The sequence below is a fragment of the Dermacentor silvarum genome, chromosome 3, assembly GCF_013339745.2.
Source record: "Dermacentor silvarum isolate Dsil-2018 chromosome 3, BIME_Dsil_1.4, whole genome shotgun sequence".
In the NCBI taxonomy this organism is placed as follows: Eukaryota; Metazoa; Arthropoda; class Arachnida; order Ixodida; family Ixodidae; genus Dermacentor; species Dermacentor silvarum.
Window position 1 is genome coordinate 132,636,147 of NC_051156.1, and position 19,602 is coordinate 132,655,748.

Here is a 19,602-nt window from a genome sequence, read left to right on the forward strand (position 1 = left end):
GCAGTGCTTATATAGGATAAATATAGAAGGCTACATTCAGCCTCTGAAGTCATGAGTGCATACAGTGACCCTACATTGTTCTACTTTGCAGTGTAGGCCGTCAAAAACATTGGCAATGTATTATTTGTGAAGCCTAAATTACCCCCCCCCCCATCTAAAGTGCATCAGCCGATGAACAACACGCCGCAGTAACACCCCTTACGACCAATTTTCGCGGACAATGAAGCAAACAAACTTTTGTTTTCGCGCACAGTTTCGCACTCAGACTGTGTTCCCTAGTTTATGTACGAGCCTGCTAGGCTTGACGAAGCCCTTAAACTGTATTTGCGTTCCCATTTTATTTCGTGCTACAGTTGTTCAAGAAAATTCTGCGCCATATGTGACATGAGTACTGTCGATAATATTTTTTTCCCTTTTGGATTCTGCCAAAGTAGCCCTTTTATCTCTCAATGTATTGCAATGTCCCTCCTACCTGGGCCATAATGGTCTACAGTATAGTGAAGTAAATATATAAATAATTCGATGGGGCGCTACGCTACTGAGGCCAGGTGCAATGCAAATGAAGGAATAGCTTAGTACAGAATGTACATTACAGTAGTCATGCATTGTCTTGTTGGTACTTCATTTTGCAGGGCCTAACGTTAGTCAAATATTTTCCAGTGCTTTATTAGCATCAGGATTGTTGTAACTCGGTCACCTGGCATTTTTTTCAATTTAACAGAGGTGCCACCGGAGATGGTTGACTTAGCTAAGCGTATGCTGACCAGCATCCGCCGTGCCCTCCGCAAGTCTCTGGAGTCATCAAGCTGGTTCACAGGCAGAGATCGAGAGTTGGCACTCCGCAAGCTTGACAACATAACCACCCACGTGGGAAGCCCAGGAAATCGATTGGACCCCGTGTCGGTCGAAAAGCATTACAGTCAGTATTCGTTTTACTCGTAGCCTAAATCTGGCATATAGGCTACAAGATTTTTTTAAACAATACAAATTTTTGACTAAAAAATGTGGGAAGCTTGCACTAGTGGTGCAAGGCTGGAGTAAACAGCGGAGCTAGTGATTGACCTAGCTTTTTTCAGGTTGTACTAGGCTTGGCTAAGTTTTGCTTGAAAATGCCAAGTGCTGCTAGGTACGGTATTCCGAATCGGCTCACAGCTGACTCGCAGATTCTCGCTTGGCCGTGCGACGCGCTTCAACATGAGCGGCTCCTTCTTCTGGTGTCCGGATCTTCATTGGTCGCGCATGTCAAGGCTACATGTACTCGCCACAGAGTCAACGAGAGTTCGGTCACCTTCGCGGCGGCTCTGAGCTTTATCTCCCCGGTGACATTACGGCCAAGCGGCGCCTCCACAGTTGCCAGGGCGTGGCTGGTCGACACCTGCTCAGCCGGCGCCAGAGGCGCCGGCCGCAGTCAGGAACACCGCGCGCGTTCGGCGCGAACTCCTCTCCCGAGAATAGCGCGCGCCGCGCCCTCCATGTCAATGCAACATGTGGACGGCACGGAGAGGAGGCGAAGCACACGCCGCCCGCGAGGTGGTTGCTAGACAACGCGCGGTGATGTCATCGCCAGGCGGAGTTTTTAAATAGGATAGTCTTTATTGGGCTACCTAAAACGCGAAAAACTTTCTGTGTCTGTCTGTCACTCGATTCAACCACCCGGCCAAACAGCTTCAGCCACCAGGCCAAAACCAACCAAGCTACAAGCACTGGTGGCACGGGGTCCTACACGCCAACATTATTGACCCTTTTCGCGGAGCAGTTTGCTTTAGAGAAACGAGATGGCATACGTCTCCTCAGTGACCGCGCACGAATACGAAACCATTAACGCTTATATACCTCGCTTCTGTGCGATGAGCTATCGGAAATGCAACTGAGTTTTCGCTAACACCCTCTGCTTCAATCATGCTAGATTGAATCATGTGAATTGAAGACGTGTGCAGTAGTTGGCTGCAAAAATAGTGACTGGCATGTTAAGGAATGGACCGAACCTGTGTGGCCAAGTTCACGGACCGCTGCTGCAACTGTCCGAACGTGTTACCGGCACTTCGAGATGTACGGCTTTCCTCGAGGATACAGGAATTTGCTCATCCGCCAGCCTTTTATTGCTAACTTCCAAAGAAAAGGCTTCATCCCCAGAACGTCGGCAAGAGTGATAAACAATGACAACGGGAGTAGCGCCGCTTCCTATCATAGTAAGTTTCGCGCACGTTATCTATACACATCTGTCCCAAATGGCCGGAGAACTTACGCCCACTCTATCGCCGACGTCTCAAGAATAAGTAAATGGGCGCACACTTGAATATATAAGCACTGCATACGCACAATAAATGACGGACTACACTGATGGCGCACGAATGGCCGTAGCTGAATGTTTCTTGAGGGTCCACAAGAGTAAGCGAGTTACTTGCTATAATGTATATTTGCTACAAGGTATTACAATGTACAAAACAGCTACGTTTCAAGCCTTGTGCGTATCAAGCACAAACCTATCCGAACTGAGCACACCCGCGAGCGATTAGGCAGAAAATAATCAGACAGTGGCCGCACCGAGGAACATCGCTGAGTCAGAAACTAACAAGCCACTGCTTCAAAATATTTACCGAATAAAGAAAAAAGAACAAAACACACTAATCCTGACTGAATTCATGAGCAGTATGTTTGGATAGCTTGGAATACGTATATAGCCCCGCTTTTAGAACAAGCACCATATGCCCTGCTTGCGCCGTTTGGACATAGCTTAATCAGCTCCGAAAGCGCTTTTGCATGTTCTCTGAAGCTGTGATCAAAGCTTCGTGTCGTCCACCTAGTCACCGTCTACGATGTCTCCGGAAACAGAGGTTTTCTAAGCCGCACCGGCGTCATACACTTCCATTGTAAACAAGGAGGCTACGGAGGCAGTTGAGGCACGCAACGGACGCCTCACCACGTGATTAAACATGGTAGCGCCCACTGGATCACCGAGAAAAGGGTCAATACAGCGCAAAGGAAACCTCAGGTCTTTTTGAGGCAAAATATATGTATGTAACCGTGATGCGCAGCATTCATTTAATTAAAAAAAACGCATATGACTGGTTTTTACGCTAGTAAATAAAAATTAACGCTTTAGAAATGGTGTCGAAGAGATGCTCCGCGTTAAAAACAAGCCGACTGAAGCCGTACGTGGCTCTGTAGCCGGCTTTAAGCCAACAGTAATAGTAGCTCCCAACAGATGGTGAGAGAGCAGCGCAAACGCGGAAAATTTGAATTGAATTGAGCAAAACCTCCATCGCATCCATCATGGGAGGAGTGAGAGGGGAAGAGCGTCAGGGGCAGGAGCGCGGAGAAGAGAGGGCGTTACGTATCAGGGGTGGCAAAAGACTGTCGTCTTTCGACGTCAGTTGCAGAGAAGCAAGCACATATGCGGCGAATTTTTTGTTCGCACTACACGGCCTAACCAGTAGCTTTAACAGCTCCGCTGTTAAAAACACTATTTGCCGTAAGACACCTAATGGCAGTTTTAGAGTAGCCTTTGCCGCCTAACGAACGTATAACATAAGCACCATTGTGGGAGGTTAGGGTGCGCGTCCTTTTAAGACATTTAGTTAACCGTACCGGAACGCAAATGTGAGGACGGCGTTATTAAACAGGACGCCGTCTGATTCCTCGTGCGAGACATATCCAAGCAAAACAAGACAAGCCATTACCAGCAATCCTGTTTTTTCTATTCGGACGCTTCTCGTTAGGCCTACGGGCACTGGAATCGCCAAGCCATCTTAGAAGTTAGACGCGCTAGACGCTCATAACTGACGTTTCAGGTTAGTTTACAGAAACAGAAAGCTTATTTCAATAGTTCCTGGCCATCAACGCGATTGAGAGCGTAGCGATAACGAGAATTCATGCTGAAGCGGGAGCCATGGATATCGCCATGTTTGATAACGCTATTTCTTAACATCCGTAAACATTACGAACAGTAAACTCGCCAAATAACGTACGCTGTGATAGCACACGTAAAGAACAAAGGCCCAGTATTGTTCAGAGCATGCGAAATGATGAAAACGCTATTTGTTAACGTACGTAATGCGTTTACGTTTGGTTTCAAGCGCTAAACTAAAACTGTCAATTATGTTCGCATGCAATCTGTGCGGTGAGGCGGAAATACTTGGGCGCTGCTTAGCTTATTATGACAATACAAATGAACAAACATTTATTATTTACGTTTTCGTTAATACCTTTGGGGCTGTCTCAATTTCAAATTTGAAGGCAGCCACATATAATGCACCTTGATTTTTTTCAGAGACGTTGAAAATCACATGTAATTAAATATATTTATCACAGAATTCCAACGGTAAATGTGGGCAATACCAAAACCGAGCGCCGCGGGACCGCAGAACAGGTGGCGTCGCTATAATATGAGGCCTAGAGTTACTCCATGTGGCTCCTGCAGGGAACCAGAGATGGGCCTCTGTTTTCCACGTGCCGCTCCGTTGCCATTCGCCAAGCACGGTCACGTGGAACTGCGCGTTGCTGTAGAATAGCCAACCTACTGCGACGTCGTTCCTCCTTTTGGCCTCGGGAATTCCAGCGCCTTTGCCATCTGCTCGGCACATTTGATTTTGTCTGACATACGCGGCAGCTTTTGCGCGGGTGTATTATCGAGGCGAAAGCCTTATATGTGTCTCATGCTGAGGTCTCCGTTTCAAGGCCGTTTCATAACCGAGACACGAAATGGTAGTTTTAAGATAAGAGGCGATTAGCGGTGAGAAGTTGGAGTGGCTCCGTCTCACGAGTGACGTCACGGGCAGGACGCTGCTCGCTCCGGCTCACTCGCCTGCCGCGCGCGCTCGTTCGCTTGGTGCATGCTCGGTGTATGGGGTGCGCCAGCCGTACTTCCTGACGAATGTTTTGGCTGCTTTCTGCAGTCACGCCTGAAGTGCAGTCTTTGTTTTTCGAAACTGCGTGAATCGTTAGAATTTGCTGCTTAGATATCAAAACTATAGAGTTGCAGGGGTTACTGCTTGTGCAAACCAGAGGTGCAGCGTGTCTGTTCATAAATATTGCGTAAAAACAATGTATGGAAATTCAGTATATTAAAATTTTCATTGTGCGACACTTCGATCTAAACTTAACATTCCTTTAGTCCTACGTTATGCCAGATATTTCGTTTTACACGGAACTGCAATATTGGTATCTGGTTTCAACATTACATATAAATCAGTATGTTATAATAGGATACTGCCCACAAAGCTTTTATCAAGCTTCTGGTTGCTCTGTTGAGTTGTTCTGCTCAAATGTAGGCACTGCAGTAATGCGTAAAAACAAGAGTTATGCGCACATGTCTTACGAAAAAAAATTGCTACTACTTTCGCCTTTCTCCGAAACAGCCACCCAAGAAAAACATTCTTCATGGCTGTTAACAGGACAGCGCCTCGTGTATGTATAACAACCACATGAAAGGTTCGTGGTTAACATCAAGAGCCAAGCCATTACATGCTATGCAATGTTTCATGTGGCCTGAAATGGTCTTTATCGACACCATGGTAGACACCTCCCGCAATGGAAGCAAACGACAATCAATATGAGGAGGCGCGCATTGTTCACGAAACCCTTCCGTTCACTGCAACTTCGAATTGAAACCAGGAAGGACTCCTTTACAGCGCCAATTGGAATGGCTATAACATACTCGAGGCACTAGAGTATAGCTTCGTCATGCAACATCCTCACGCAACTACCGTCTGCATGAAATATGTCTCGAACGACAATGGTGTTTAATTATACGAACTGGTAACTGTTCGCAGCGCCGGCCCATAAAAGACCCCCTTGTATACCAGCCTCATAAATAAGACTCTCTACATGCAAGCCTCCTATGAATTCACTTGATTTTTCACCTTCTGTGAATGCTGATATTTTTTAATGTGTGCCATACCACTAACCAATGAAGCTTCGGCTTCCCGCTGGCGCCAGCCATATTGTATCAAAGGCATATTTCGCGAAAAAGCTTAAGCGAGAGAAGCGCGTATTATGCGGTAAATAATAACCAACTGCATATTATAAAATCGTACACAGCTATGACTATATCATGTGTATGTTAAAACGTTGATGGAATTTGGCACTCCAGCGAAGAAATGCCAAAACATGATTGCTCTACGTGGTCATCAAGTTGGTACCTGCAACGCCACACATTTTTCGCGTAGCATCATCTGCTACGACGAAAGTAAGGGGGATCGTTGGCCGGTTCTGCAGATTGTGCCGTGTAACACGATGCCTCGATGCGCGAGCTGTCCGAAGGAATGAAGACGAGAAAGTGGCGCTTTACGCACACGCAGAGTGTTCCAAAGCCTGAAGAAGGGTTTTTAGCTGGGCCTTTTGGTGCATGTTAACTTTTGGTTTAACTGCACGAAGACAGGTCAAGTAAGGAGGCAAACACGAGTGCTCGTGCTTCTCTCATTTGTGGTTCCCTATTAGCGTAGTTCGCCGAAATGTTTCAAAGATCCGGCTGCCAATGGAACGAGAGAATGCCTGTGGTCGCGACCTCGTGATTAGAGCACCGAGCTTAGGAAAAGAATTAAAATAAAATGGCGGTCAAATTTACTGTTAAACGCCAAAACTTTGTTTTTATGGCCTGAAATCGCAGCAGTATTGCTAATTAGGTTCGATGGGTGCTTGAAGCTTTCAGTGCGGAAAACGATACAGCGGAAGGCCAGCCGCTCGGGTGTCGAAACGGCAGCCATACGCAGAACACCGCTTCTTTTCGGGCCGCAAGAACTTGACAGCGCCACTTCAGGACTACCGCGACACTGCTGGTGCAATCAGTGGTTTCCGCCGGTGGTGATGTGCGGAGAACACCGTCACCCAATGGGATTGCAGGGAACGGATGTTGGGTGGTTCTAGCCAGTTAATCATTGTCATTTGTTTTTGTGCGATCAGGTCAACCTAGGCCATAGGGCCACCATTCTCGAGTGCTGTTTCAGCGCGCAATAGCTACGGAGCTGGTTACTTTATGCGCACAGCCTTGACGCTGGTGATAGTACTCATAGTTAGAGGGGGCAATTAGATGGGCATGCGTACGGTGACGTAGGTGATGATGACTCAAAACTGAAGAGCGAAATAAAATAAACCAGTTGCTTTAAAGATAAACTTTACTAGCACATGATGCTGCTATTTTTTGTGGTCAAAGTGCAGTTACAAATGGCATCAACGTTACTCTTTGGAACTGATCGAACATTCCGAATATCCGAGATCTATTCAGAACAAAAAGACTTATGATGCAATTACACAAACAATGAAAGGTTGTTGCGTATTTAACTAGAAAATATTTGTTTCGATAAACTGAACAATTGTGAATTCGTCGCATGGTTGGAATGCTTAGAAAGGTAGACATTCCTCAAAAGTCATTAGTGTGAGTAAATTAAATAACCTTTAAATAGAACACGTGGTGCGAATTGCTTGCGAGATTGCGGTTATAATATGACAGAAATAGCTTGTTTCTGTCCTTCTTTCTTTCTTTCTTTCCTGCCTTTCTGTTTTTTTCTTCTGATTCCTTTCTTTATACCCCAACAGATAAATATAATCTATTTTTTAGTATCAACCTAAGCTACGGAACTTCACACCAGAATATTTTAGCTCCATTGTTTCACTTTCATCATAAACCGATCGCCTGTGTTTGTTTCCATGCATGCAGTAAGTGGTCGAGTTAGGCATCATATAGTTTTTCCTACGCATGGCGCAGAACCGTACCCGGATGCAGTCCCGGACCTACTTTTCCCCACATGGATCAAGGCTCTATCTCTCTCCACCCAAGACATTTGGGCTGACCAGACGTCATGGCTCTACGACGAGACGGAAGTGACTGCTATCTATTATTACAAGTACAATGCTCTCATCCTACCAACAAGCATCTTACAGCGACCCTTCTTTTATCCGCATGGACTGCTTGGTCTGAACTATGGTGGCCTCGGAACGGTAAGCATGCAAATATTCGCTTGTTAGGCTGCACACAAGCTTTGAATAGTCCGAAGGAGAGATAGAATTCACTTGAAGGAAGGCAGAGAGGTCGGCCTGAGCTAGCATGCTCTAGCCTGCCACTCTGAACAGGGGCAGGGGGGAACGGGGACATAAAGGCTGGATGAGGAGTGATGATAAGATAGAAGAAGGGTGTACACCGGTAAAGGCAAGTTTAGCATCCGCATGACTATCAACCGTGTCCAAAAAGGTGATTCAAAAGTGTCATTCAAAAGTGTCGCTCGCCAAGCTGTAGACGTGGTGCATTGACGGCGAACCCTCGTAGGCCCATCTAGCGGTATGGGTATCGGCGGTAGACATGGCCGGCTTCCCCGCAGTGATAGCAGAACGAGCGGTGGTCGGGGGCGCGCCAAATGTCTGTCTTCCTTTGGTAGCTGCGCTGGGCGACGGGCGGGCGTGCTGGCGGCGGCGGTGGTGGACGTCGGAACTGCGGCGTTACGGGGCCCTGGCACGAGCGCGGAGGGGGACCTTGACGACGGGCGACGGCGGCGTAGGTCGTCGCTTCCGGCTGGGGTTGCGGTTGCGGAAATCCAGCGATTGCTGGATTTCCTCCCGCACGATATCGGCGATGGAAGCAACTTGAGGCTGCGACGACGGTAACAACTTCTGCAGCTCTTCGCGTACTATCGCCCTGAGGGTGTCTCGTAGGTCGTGGGAGAGTCCTTGGACTTCGGCGTAATGTGGCGTCGAACGGCGATTGTATTGCCGGTTGCGCATGTCCAGTGCTTTCTCGATCATCGTAGCCTCCGAGAGAAAGTCTTGGACTGTCGTTGGTGGATTCCTCAACAGTCCGGCGAATAGCTCCTGCTTACTCCCCGCATGAGCATGCGAACTGTCTTGTCTTCCTGGCATAGCGAGGTCGGCGTGCCGGAATAATCGAGTCATTTCTTCAGTGTACATACCGATGCTCTCATTCCGGAGCTGTCACATGGTTTTCCAACAAGGCTGCAGCTCTTTCTTTACGGACGACAGCTAGTGAAGGCTGTCCAGGAATGCGGCTCGGAAGAGGTCCCAGGTTGTTAGTGCACGCTCCCTATTCTCGAACCAGCCTCTGGCGGCGTCTTCAAGCGAGAAGTAAACATGGCGCAGCTTGTCTTCGCAGTCCCACTTGCTTGAACGTAGCGACCCGGTCGTATGCCTCCAGCCAGAATTTGGGGTCTTCACATGGCGAACCGCGGAAAGTCGGCGGCTCCCTAGGTTGTTGCATCACGTTTGCAGATGTTGGCGCGGGGGCTGTCATGGTAGCTGCTGCCGAGGTCGTGACTTTTGTCCTCTTGGTCTTCTCGGGAACAAGTCCGTATTCCGGGGGTTGGTTTTGTAGCCTAAGGCTAGCTCAATGCTCTGGGACAACGTCGGTACTCTCTTCGGCGTTCGGGCTTGGATCACGGCTTTTCGGGGGCGTCCGCTGCATGGACACAAAAGCACCTCCACCAGATGTCACGTAGTACTGGCGGTAAATAAAGCCCCTATATTTATAAAAGTAGCGCCATTCTTAGATCTTGCCGCCACCGCGCTCACCCCGGCGCTGCCTCCTCGCCCTCTCTTAGCCGCCTCCAGTCGCCCCAGCCTCCTCCGCTCCCCCATTGGCCAATCCGTGTCACGTGGAAGTTCGCGTCGCGCTTTTGTATATTTTTTTCTTTCCAGCGCGCTCCGACTGCCATTCTCGGGCCTGTGCGACGAAAGTGCTGTACGCACGAATGGATCAAACGTGTTAGGGACAAGAACTTCGTTGTGATGGCATGCTGCTGCGCCTTAAGTTACCGCAACCGACAAGGCGAGGGCAAAAAGCTTTTTTTGTTTACCATCCGGCGTGCGCAAACGCTTGCTGCACACTTGATATTTGCGCCGTCTCGCATCGTTGCGTTGCCACTTCCAAAACGGCATTATTAAGACCAGTTACTGACTGACGAAGCAAAATCGCGCCTCAAAAACGTCTCCGCAGGGCGCGATCGAAGTTTTCCTCGGATTTCCTCTGGTAGCGCGTTAGCTGTCGTCTGCCACGGCAGGCCCGACGCAGGCCGCGCCACTGTCGATATCGCGCCTCGATTGCGCTGGTCGCGCCGAGCGCGATAGTGGAACGGAGGATGAGGGAAGTGGATGGCGCTACTTTTATAAATATAGGGGCTTTAGCGGTAAAGAAAAGAGTCGCAAAACTGTGTATGAAGAAACTGGTTGTTTATAGGGCGAACCTGTGCCCACAAAAGCAAGCTACACTCAAAGCACAACGATAGCGGCGAACACAATCGGCGATCGTCGAAAATCTGATCAGCGGCGAAACGCGTCGGCTTTTATACCTGAGCCATCGAAGGCTCCAGATTAATCCCTGAAGCCCGCGGGTGTTCCAGAAAGTTCTAGACAATTCGCGTCGGTAATACAATCAGATAACATAAGCGTCGGTGAAAACAGGCAACGGAAAGAAGCATCGATAACGTTCTAGAAACTTCCGATACAGGCGCGTCCTGTGCCGAGCGATAACGTTTAACATTTGTTAGCCGGTGGAAAGCGGCCACCGGTGAAAGATAAACATGTACACGTGTCAATATATTTGATTTCGCAATAAAAGGCTTGATCAGTGACCTATACGTGACGCGACCCTCTGGCTCCAGTACGGAGAACGCAGGGAAGCTATTTCTAGAAAGAGCAAGTGGAGAGAGCGTCTTTGTTCGCGGTGAATCTCGCGTCCTGAAATTATGAGTTCGTGGCATTTGAGGTATTTTATTGCCAAAGTAATTATATGAGCACTCCAGGCGCTTTTCGGCCATCGTGGTCGCCCTCGTGTTTTTACCAGCCCTATAAATTTTATACATTGGCTTACTAACAAATAGAACAAGCATGGTGTCAAACTCGTACAGAAAAAAAACATTAAAACAATAACACTTCCCACACAATGACCACAGGCACTCGCTGTCAGAACACTGGCGCGCGATAGAGCGGCAGCAGTAGCTAGCGAATTACACTTCGTATTGCATCTTGATGCAATGCGGATTAAGCGGCGAGAACACAGCCCTCTTTTCTCCATATTTATAGGCGTTATATTTAACGCGTCTAAAGCTTCTGTGGTATCCTGAGAGAACCGATTGCCACAGCGGTAATCATGTTTCGACAGGAGGACAGACACGTTAGTAGTGATGCCCATCGAATGTACAAAGCTTGCATGTAACGTACTGTTCGTGTAAGTGATTGCTATCTATTCAATTTTTCTAACTTCTTTAACTCGCGTCCAATATATATGACTTACATATATAGTTACAAGTGTACCTCTTAACAGCAGCCCCTATAATAAAATACGTATGCAAACGTCAATGAGTTTGATACGGGTGTTATACTAAATACTTCCAGGCATACACAGAGTACGGCATGCGCCCGAGTTCCCATTTTTCAGATATTGTTAACATGCGAGTGGCAATGAATAGTAAATGCGCCATGGGTTAGCTACATGATTTGCAGAGAATTACTTCACACTCGTCCTGTGCATGTATTCGGGCGACACGCGTCGGAGGTTGTCCCGGTGTCAGTGGTAAAATGACTGTACAATGTTGTATGTTATGTGTTATGGGCAAGAAAAGGCGAGAGTGTGTGCTCTGAACCACCTCCCGACGCGGTGTGCAAGACAGCAGCAGCAGCAGCAGCGGAAAAGTGGAAGGAAGAGTGAAAGGAAGCTTCACTTTAAAAATTTTTCTTACGTAAAGTCCTTTTCTGATCTGCTTAGTGTACTTCGTTGACACAAATACTCATTTTTGCTTCCCTCTACAATTTTTTTTCTGCTTGCAGTTGGCAGCCCACGAGCTGATGCACGCATTCGACGTACAAGGGATAACACTCGATGAAGCACTGAAATCCTGGGACTCGACCGCTATTATTCAAGAATACACTAAAAGGGCGCTATGCCTGCGGCAATCGCACAAATCGGTCGTGAGTAGATCCAGCTTGGCATTTTATCAAGATAAATTTAATTATGATGTTTTGCGTGCCAAAACGACGACCTGATTACGATATCTTACGAAGCCAACTAACATATACACGAAGGACAACATAGGGAAAATTATGTGGACTCACTAAGTGAATTACCGAAATGATAAAAAATGGAAATGAAAGTGGATGAAAAAAAAAAAAAAAACGTGGATGAAACTTGCCGCAGGTGGGGAACGATCCCGCATTAGAGCGCGCGTGATGCTCTTACCACTAAGCTACCACGGCGCCGTTTTCCCATTCACTTTCTGGGGTATTTATGTTTTACCACTACAACTGACCCTGGGAGTGTTAGCCAGCGCCACCACTCACAAACCTTGACGGCGGATGTGGAACATCCTTTCTGCCGCAGGCGTCAGAGTACATGATCTTTTTGGGTGAAGGCAACTGGTCAATAAACCCACATAAGCTACCTGAAGGCATCATTGTTGCCGGATTCGAGACCCTCGTTAAGTAATGAACGAGATGAACATGAATGGTCCAAACTTGTCTCTGACACTTGCTTTGGTGAGGTCAATGTGTGTTCTTGAGATGAAGTGGTTGTGGGCTGGTCGTTGCATGAAATGAACCGGTAGATAATGAGTTGTGTCATTAGATTTACCCATGGATAAAGCTCATACAACAAAAGGTGTTGCATCTTAAGAAAAAAAAAGGTTGAATCGCTACGTCAACGCGGGACTGGGCTTTTTTCTTCTTTTTCTGTCTTTCTTTTTTGACAGACCCACAGTACTAAATCCCTAATCATCGGTTACCTTTCCGTAGTTTGCACTTGTATCGGAGCACGTTCGCTGCCGCAGCGTGCATAGTTTTGTAGACGAAGTAAAACACATTCACCGCAAATATCCGCGCCCTGTGACGGCACATGACGACTGCACAAGCGCACGCCAACCAGCAACAAATTCGGAACCTTACCATTTGGAACATACCGAGAGTAAAGCATCTATCGCTTCTGTTCTTCGCTCACAATGCGTCAATCTCTGTTACTGTACAAGAACGTGAGCGCTTGTTGGTCTTGCTTAAAGATGAAGCGCGAAATGCTTGAGATTACGTCTTACAGCAAGAATTGACAACATTGCCAACACATAAACAATGCAGATTAAGCGTAATGGTGGTGTGTCAATGAATAAATAGTTATTGACAGATATGAATACTTTTCAAATATTATGGGGTGATTGAATACAGCTACTGTACAGTTCAGCAAAGCCCATTCACTCCTGTGTTAATTGTTCCTCGCATTTGAAAATTTCATCTGGCCGTAGCATCTGGCCGCCACTACGGCAAAGTGCCGTGAGTGGCCCACTCGGCAGCCATAAATAACCTCCGGATATCGCTATCGAGTGACAAGAAACGCTCGTGATGGTTATCTGCAGTTCTGCAGTACTTAAGGTCGGAACGCTGCAATAAGAGTTACTCCTAGCCGTAAACTACATTGATTATGTGTTTGAATGTGTTATGCGCCACCGAAAACATCGTTATTTTATAAATGTCGTTTCTCCGTGTCCATATTTCCACCACGGTGTTCTCACCTTTCGTAGCCCACGTGGTGGATTCATTCACATCAAGATATTGCCTCAGAACTTAACACCAAAAGTGATCGCTATTCGCAGCTACCAGTCAGCGCCCGCCAGGAGGCGTTGAATTACAAGATGGACTCCGAGAACCTGGCGGACTGGGTGGGCATCATAACTGCGTACACGGCCTTTGCTTCGTTGTCCTCATCGGAGAGCAACGTCACGCTAGCGGGGCTTGACATGTCGGCAGAGCGCTTGTTCTTCGTCAATCACTGTGTGACATGGTGCCATGAGAAAAGCAGGTTAACGAGCTACTATGCACCATACCGATCCCGCTGCATAGTGCCCCTGATGAACATGCCCGAGTTCTCGAGTGCCTTTGGCTGCGCCCCTGGTGAACCTATGAATCCACGAAAGAAGTGCACCTTTTGGAAGTGAACACTTTGCTGCTGCTCCTCCTCTTTTCATCTTACTGCAATAGCATTTGTTTCGTTATATTTTCCTTCAGAGGTGATTATTCAAAAAGCTCAATGACAGCTGCAATAAAAGCACATTCGGAAGTCGGCGATGAAGGTTTATTTCGAATGAAGGGGATTTTGATGGAAGAGTCTTGCACAATGAGATTTTCTAAATAGATTGTTAGCAAACAGGTGAAGCAACACTATGTGCTGAATAACTGGTCGCTGAATACTAGATGACTAATGAATGTATATACTCCATCTTCTGCAGTCTGCAGGCAATATTCTTTACATAATAAGCTTTGTGGTAAGGACTGTAGTGTATATCATGTCAGCACTTGTATTAGTGCAATATATTATGAACCTCGCCTTCTCAGGACAGTCGTCTCATGCAGTGCGACGGTGCAGAGAGCGTGCCCAAATTTCGCAAATAACTATTTTGTATCTGTTGAAACGGATCGCCACGTTTATTTTGGTTTCAAATACACGCAACGATAGCTAACATAAAAGGAAAGATGTATTTCAGCGTGCGCACATGGTATCGAACCTACGCTAAACAATCACAACCAAGTCATTGAGGCTGATTAGCTTGAGCAAACTTTTGCTACTTGCGCTATTTAAGTATCCTCCCGGACTATTTCTTCTTCCTCATCTCTCACGCTGCAAGAAAGAGAATAATCGGGACTTCTCGACTCCCTATTACGTCGTCTGTCCTGGTGGTTCCTCGGGAATAATCATCGCCGCCGCAGCACCGACAGTTCCCATAAGGGCCCCCACGTGATCTTCTAGCGGTGGGGTTCACTCGCTGTTTCCCTACTGTCCAAGGAATAATAAACAGAGTGCAGGTGAATGCAAATAACGAGCAATTGTGGATTCAATACATGACTAACATTGTTTACTAGTCTTCACACGTCATACATTAGTACCAGATGGTCGTGAGAAGTAAAGTATGCAATCCCAGCCGACGGTTAGAACCAGGACACAATCAGCGCGCGAGTACAACAATCACTCAATTTAAAGAAAATGTACTTTTATATTCTCGCAGATAAATGGCAGATCGCCCATAGGAAAAACCAAGTAAAGGGGATCATTGACAGGGGCTTTGTGACTTAAAGCGTATATGTCTGGTGTCTTACATGTAGTACACCTCTTCGCAGCAACTCCTCACACATATTATAAAGGCTTGCAGTTCCCTCACTGTATGAAGAATGCCTTAATTCTTATCTGTGCAAACTTTGGTACGAGTGTACGTAGACAGTGCTGCGTGGATTTTGTAACTTGAAAAAGGGCACCAACTCACGGTAGAAAAGGCAACAAAATTGATTCCATGTTATTTTAGTGTTGCCGAGAATGTGATTACTTCTTCATAAGGGAAAAATATATATACGACAGAATATCTATGCTCTTCACTCGTCGCTAGGCAGCACTTTCATGCCTGTAGCAGTAGGCGATGGTTGGCAAAGTAGTGGGGATGACAAGTTTATCACAAAGTCATCATTTAAATGAAAAAAAAAGTCGGAATTTCGCCCTAAAGGCGAGGCATCAATTGCGATAGCAAATTAGTGGACACCTATACGTTGTAAGGTTATTAGTTTTTCCGGTCGTGTAAACTTAGAAACATACGCTTATTAACTGTATTAACAAACATCGTGTCAGCACGTACAAGCAAACATTAACACATCACAATCGATTAACGCGCACACTCTCTGTCATAACGTTGGCGCGCTCGTTTCTAACGCGATAGCGTTTAGGGTCCCGTGTCACAAAAAACCCGGCGTCGGCAACCGGCGTGTGATCGTGGGTGGCGGAGAAAATTATCCAACCAGATCTACCGCGCATTCTCTCCACGTGGTGCAAGGTTTTGGTGAAAAAAAATTGAATCTCTCACAGTGAAATCTGTCAGAAAAATGGTAAAGTACGACTTTACCATTCGGCGTCGGATTCGCCGTCGGATTGTTTACCAATTGGCGGCGGATTTTAATTTCAATGTACGAGAAAATATAATTCTGCTACGAGAAAACTCAAACACAAACCCATTTTCAAGCATTTGTACCAGACCTGCACGCGTCGGGGCAATAGTGAAGAATTATTAAAATAATAAAAAAAATGCTAGGGCCTTCATATTTTAATGTAAGACCACTTATATAGCCCTGGAAAAACGTCTTTCCAGCAATGCAATTAAGTTTAAAAGCGAAGCCGACTTTAGGAGATCAGTGTAAGCTTGGTCTTTGTAAGCTGGCTTTCCCACGTTCAGTGTTGCAGTGAATAAAGCCTACTTGCCGTATGCGAATGATGCGATGCGAACTGGTCCCGATAGCGGTATCGCGTTCTGCTCATAAAGGCGAAGATTAAGCGTCCTCCAATTTTGTGCTCGTAACAACGCTTCCGAACGCCACGGGTACATACATTAAGAATCGCAGACGCTTACAGGGAGCATTGTGTATTCTCAGTCGAAAAGATGGACGAATCACTGATGCATGCATCTTTCGTGTTTTGAATGCCTACAGCTATATCTCTAATAAAAAGCCGACAGATCCCACGCCCTGTGGAAATCGATGTTATGCGAGGCAGTGTGCGGGGGGGAGCCTACCACGTTAACGAAACGACCATGGGAGCACCGAGGCGTAGGCAGCTGTTTCATGACCTACATGACACGCATGTCATGACCTATCATTTATATTTGAACCCATTTCAGTGGTTTTTTGAGTGTTAATTTAGTGTTGTTGAGTCATTGTCATTTTTGCTCAGTTCTGCTTACGACTGACTTCTACCACCATCGTTTGGTGTTTCGTTAACTTAGTGCCCACATCTGAAGTCATTCCAGAGGTTTTTGAGTGTTAACTTAGCTTCGCTGAGTCGTTGTCATCTTTGCTGAGTCATGACTATGACTTTAACATCATCCTTTAGAGAGAGAGGAAGAGAGAAAGCACCTGGTGCCGGGATTACCGTGATCATCCTTTAGGGTTACCTTCACTAAGTGCCTACGTCCGAACCCATTCCAGTCGTGTTTCAGTGTTAATCATTTTTGCTGAGTCATTGTCATTTTTGCTGAGTCATGCTCATGACTATGACTTCTACCATTATTCTTTAGCGTTTTCTTCACTTAGTTCCCACGTCCGAACCCATTCCAGTAGTTTTTGAGTGTTAATCATTTTTGCTGAGTCATTGTCATTTTTGCTGAGTTATGCTCATGACTATGACTTCTACCATCATTCTTTCGTGTTTTTTTACTTAGTACGCACATCCGAACCAATTGCAGTGTTTTTTATTGTTTATCTTTTTTCGCTGGATATTAGTCATTTTTGCCGAGTCATGCATGACAATAACTTCTACCATCATCCTTTAGAGTTTCCTTCACTTAGTGCCCACGTCCGAACCCATTCCAGTAGTTTTTCAGTGCTAATCATTTTTGCTGAATCATTGTCATTTTTCCTTAGTAATGCTCATGACAATGACTGCTCCCATCCTTCTTTAGTGTTTCCTTCACTTAGTGCCCATGTCCGAAATTATTTCAGTGGTTTTTGAGCGTTAATATTTTTTTTCGCTGAATCAATGTCATTTTGCTGAGCCAAGTTCACGACTATGACTTCTAACATCATACTTTAGTGTTTCCTTGACTTTGTACCCATGTCCGAACCGATTCTAGTTTCTATCAAATTAACGAAACGACCATGACAACACCTATATGTAGGCTGCTGTTTCAAGACCTACATGCCACACATGTTATGATATTCACGTCATGATGTATCATTTATGTTCGTCATAGGCTCTTGTCATACTATGCCAATTTTGGTACTTACCAAAAAAAAAAAACGAAACGACCATGAGAGCACCAAGACATAGGCGGCTCGATAGTAAACAGATAAATTGATACTGTCAAAATGGCAAATGTTCGCCAAGAAATGCTTCGCCTTTAAAACTGTGTTGTGAGTTGCCGCCGGTGTGCATGTAATCTTTTCTTACCCTTCTAAAATAGGGTTGCGTATATTGCCCGCCGCGCACCTGTATCAACTCGCTAAAATATCAGGTCTCATAAAGGTAGAAGCATTAGCGAAATGTATCATTATTTGTCCTAGCTACAAGGAACAAATTGCCCTTGCAAATGCCGACTAAGTGTTTGTCACGGTCGACTTTCCCAATTCAAGCTCTGTTGCTAAAGTATCTTCAGTAGAAAAAAAAGATGTTTTCTTTCTGTCGTATAACCCATGGCGATGCCTGCTCAGCACAATGTTATGAGCTCAATCGTGGATACGCTGGCTGAATTATGGTGCAGCGCGTAGAATCGAAAAACAGCTGTGTAGGTAGCTGTGGGCGCAACCTAAAGAACAGTATTGTAGAATCGAAAAACAGCTGTGTAGTGTTGCGCCTCGGGGTTGAGTTGGAGTCAGGAATAGGCCAGGCATGGGGATGAGTACGTCCGAGAGTAGGAGCGAAAGAGAAACGTTTATTTACATATTGAAACAAATAGTCAGATTCTAGTCAGAGCTCTCTCAGTCGCACTGGAGAGGCCTCTTTTAAGCAGTTCGTCTTCCCTAGTTCCCTACACCAGGGAATTGGATGACCTTGGTGGGGCCAATCAGAGGAGTCGTATTGTTTATCGAACTCCGCCTCTGATATCAACCTCCAAAGCAAGGATGAGGCAATCCGGAAACAGGGGGTTCACACTCCTTCCACGAAAGTCGGTGACTTAGTTCCTTGCCCTCCGACGGTCCTCTTGCCCGGGTCGGGAGAATGGCCTTCGCGCTAATCCCCGCTTCGAACGAGGGGTGGCGGTGGTGGTCGGTCGCTTCTACGTGAGCCTCTTTGTCCTCGCGTCACTGCCGGTGTCGGGCCGCGCCGCCAGGCAGGTGGCCGCTGATGAAGGGGGTCGCATCGGGGGAAGCACCCAAAGGGATGCGCACTGCCGAGTTGGGGCGCTTGTCTGCCCGTCTCGTTCGATGTCGGGCATTGTCGCCGGCTGGACGGCGCTGGTGAAAGAGGCTGCCTCGATGGAAACAACGAAAGAAGGTGCCCTGCCGATTTGGGACGCAACAGTAGATAGCTGTGGGCGCAATCTAAAGAACTGTATTGGTGCTCAGAAAACTCACTTGCCCGTACGCTGTCATATTAGATGTTGATTTGGAGCGTAAAACGCCACGAGTTACTTGCCTTTCGGTATTTGGTCTTGTATGCTTATGTGAGCTAATTAATTGAGATATTCGTTTGCGCAACCTCCTTGTGATCACGTATTATCGGTACTGTTAAGTTTATAGACTAAGCGCATGGGAATACCGCATATTCTAATTCCACTATCTTGCTTGCACAAGGCCTGTCGAATCTAGAAACTCTTCGATTCTCGTCACTATTTCCATACACACTCATGAACTCACTACATCCTTCAAATTTCTTAACATGATTATACCTGGCGACAAGTTTCTTTGGGAGCACGGCGTAGCCTACGGAGCCGATGTGAACTTGTTTCACTGTGTGCCAAAATGGCCCCGAATGAAAATATCTGTATACTGTTCAGGGCAAATTAAAAATTTGCCAGTGATTCTTTGTTTTTATTCTGCAATTTATTTATTAAATATTCAATAAAAATGAGTTGAGTATGAGTTTTCTTTGTAGCAATTGCAACTATTGGGTGGATTTCCCAATTTCCCTTTAATTACTCTCTTCTCCTAGCGGGT

At 46.3% G+C, this 19,602-nt stretch overlaps 1 protein-coding gene across 1 annotated transcript; it reads left to right on the plus strand.

Annotated features, from left to right (window-relative positions):
- Nucleotides 1-735: 735 nt before the first annotated feature.
- LOC119444797 (endothelin-converting enzyme 1) lies at nucleotides 736-13,913 on the plus strand. Its single transcript, XM_037709139.1, has 3 exons — nucleotides 736-919; nucleotides 7,703-7,935; nucleotides 13,572-13,913. The coding sequence occupies exons 1-3, from the start codon at nucleotides 736-738 to the stop codon at nucleotides 13,911-13,913; spliced, it is 759 nt and encodes a 252-aa protein (XP_037565067.1).
- Nucleotides 13,914-19,602: the final 5,689 nt, after the last annotated feature.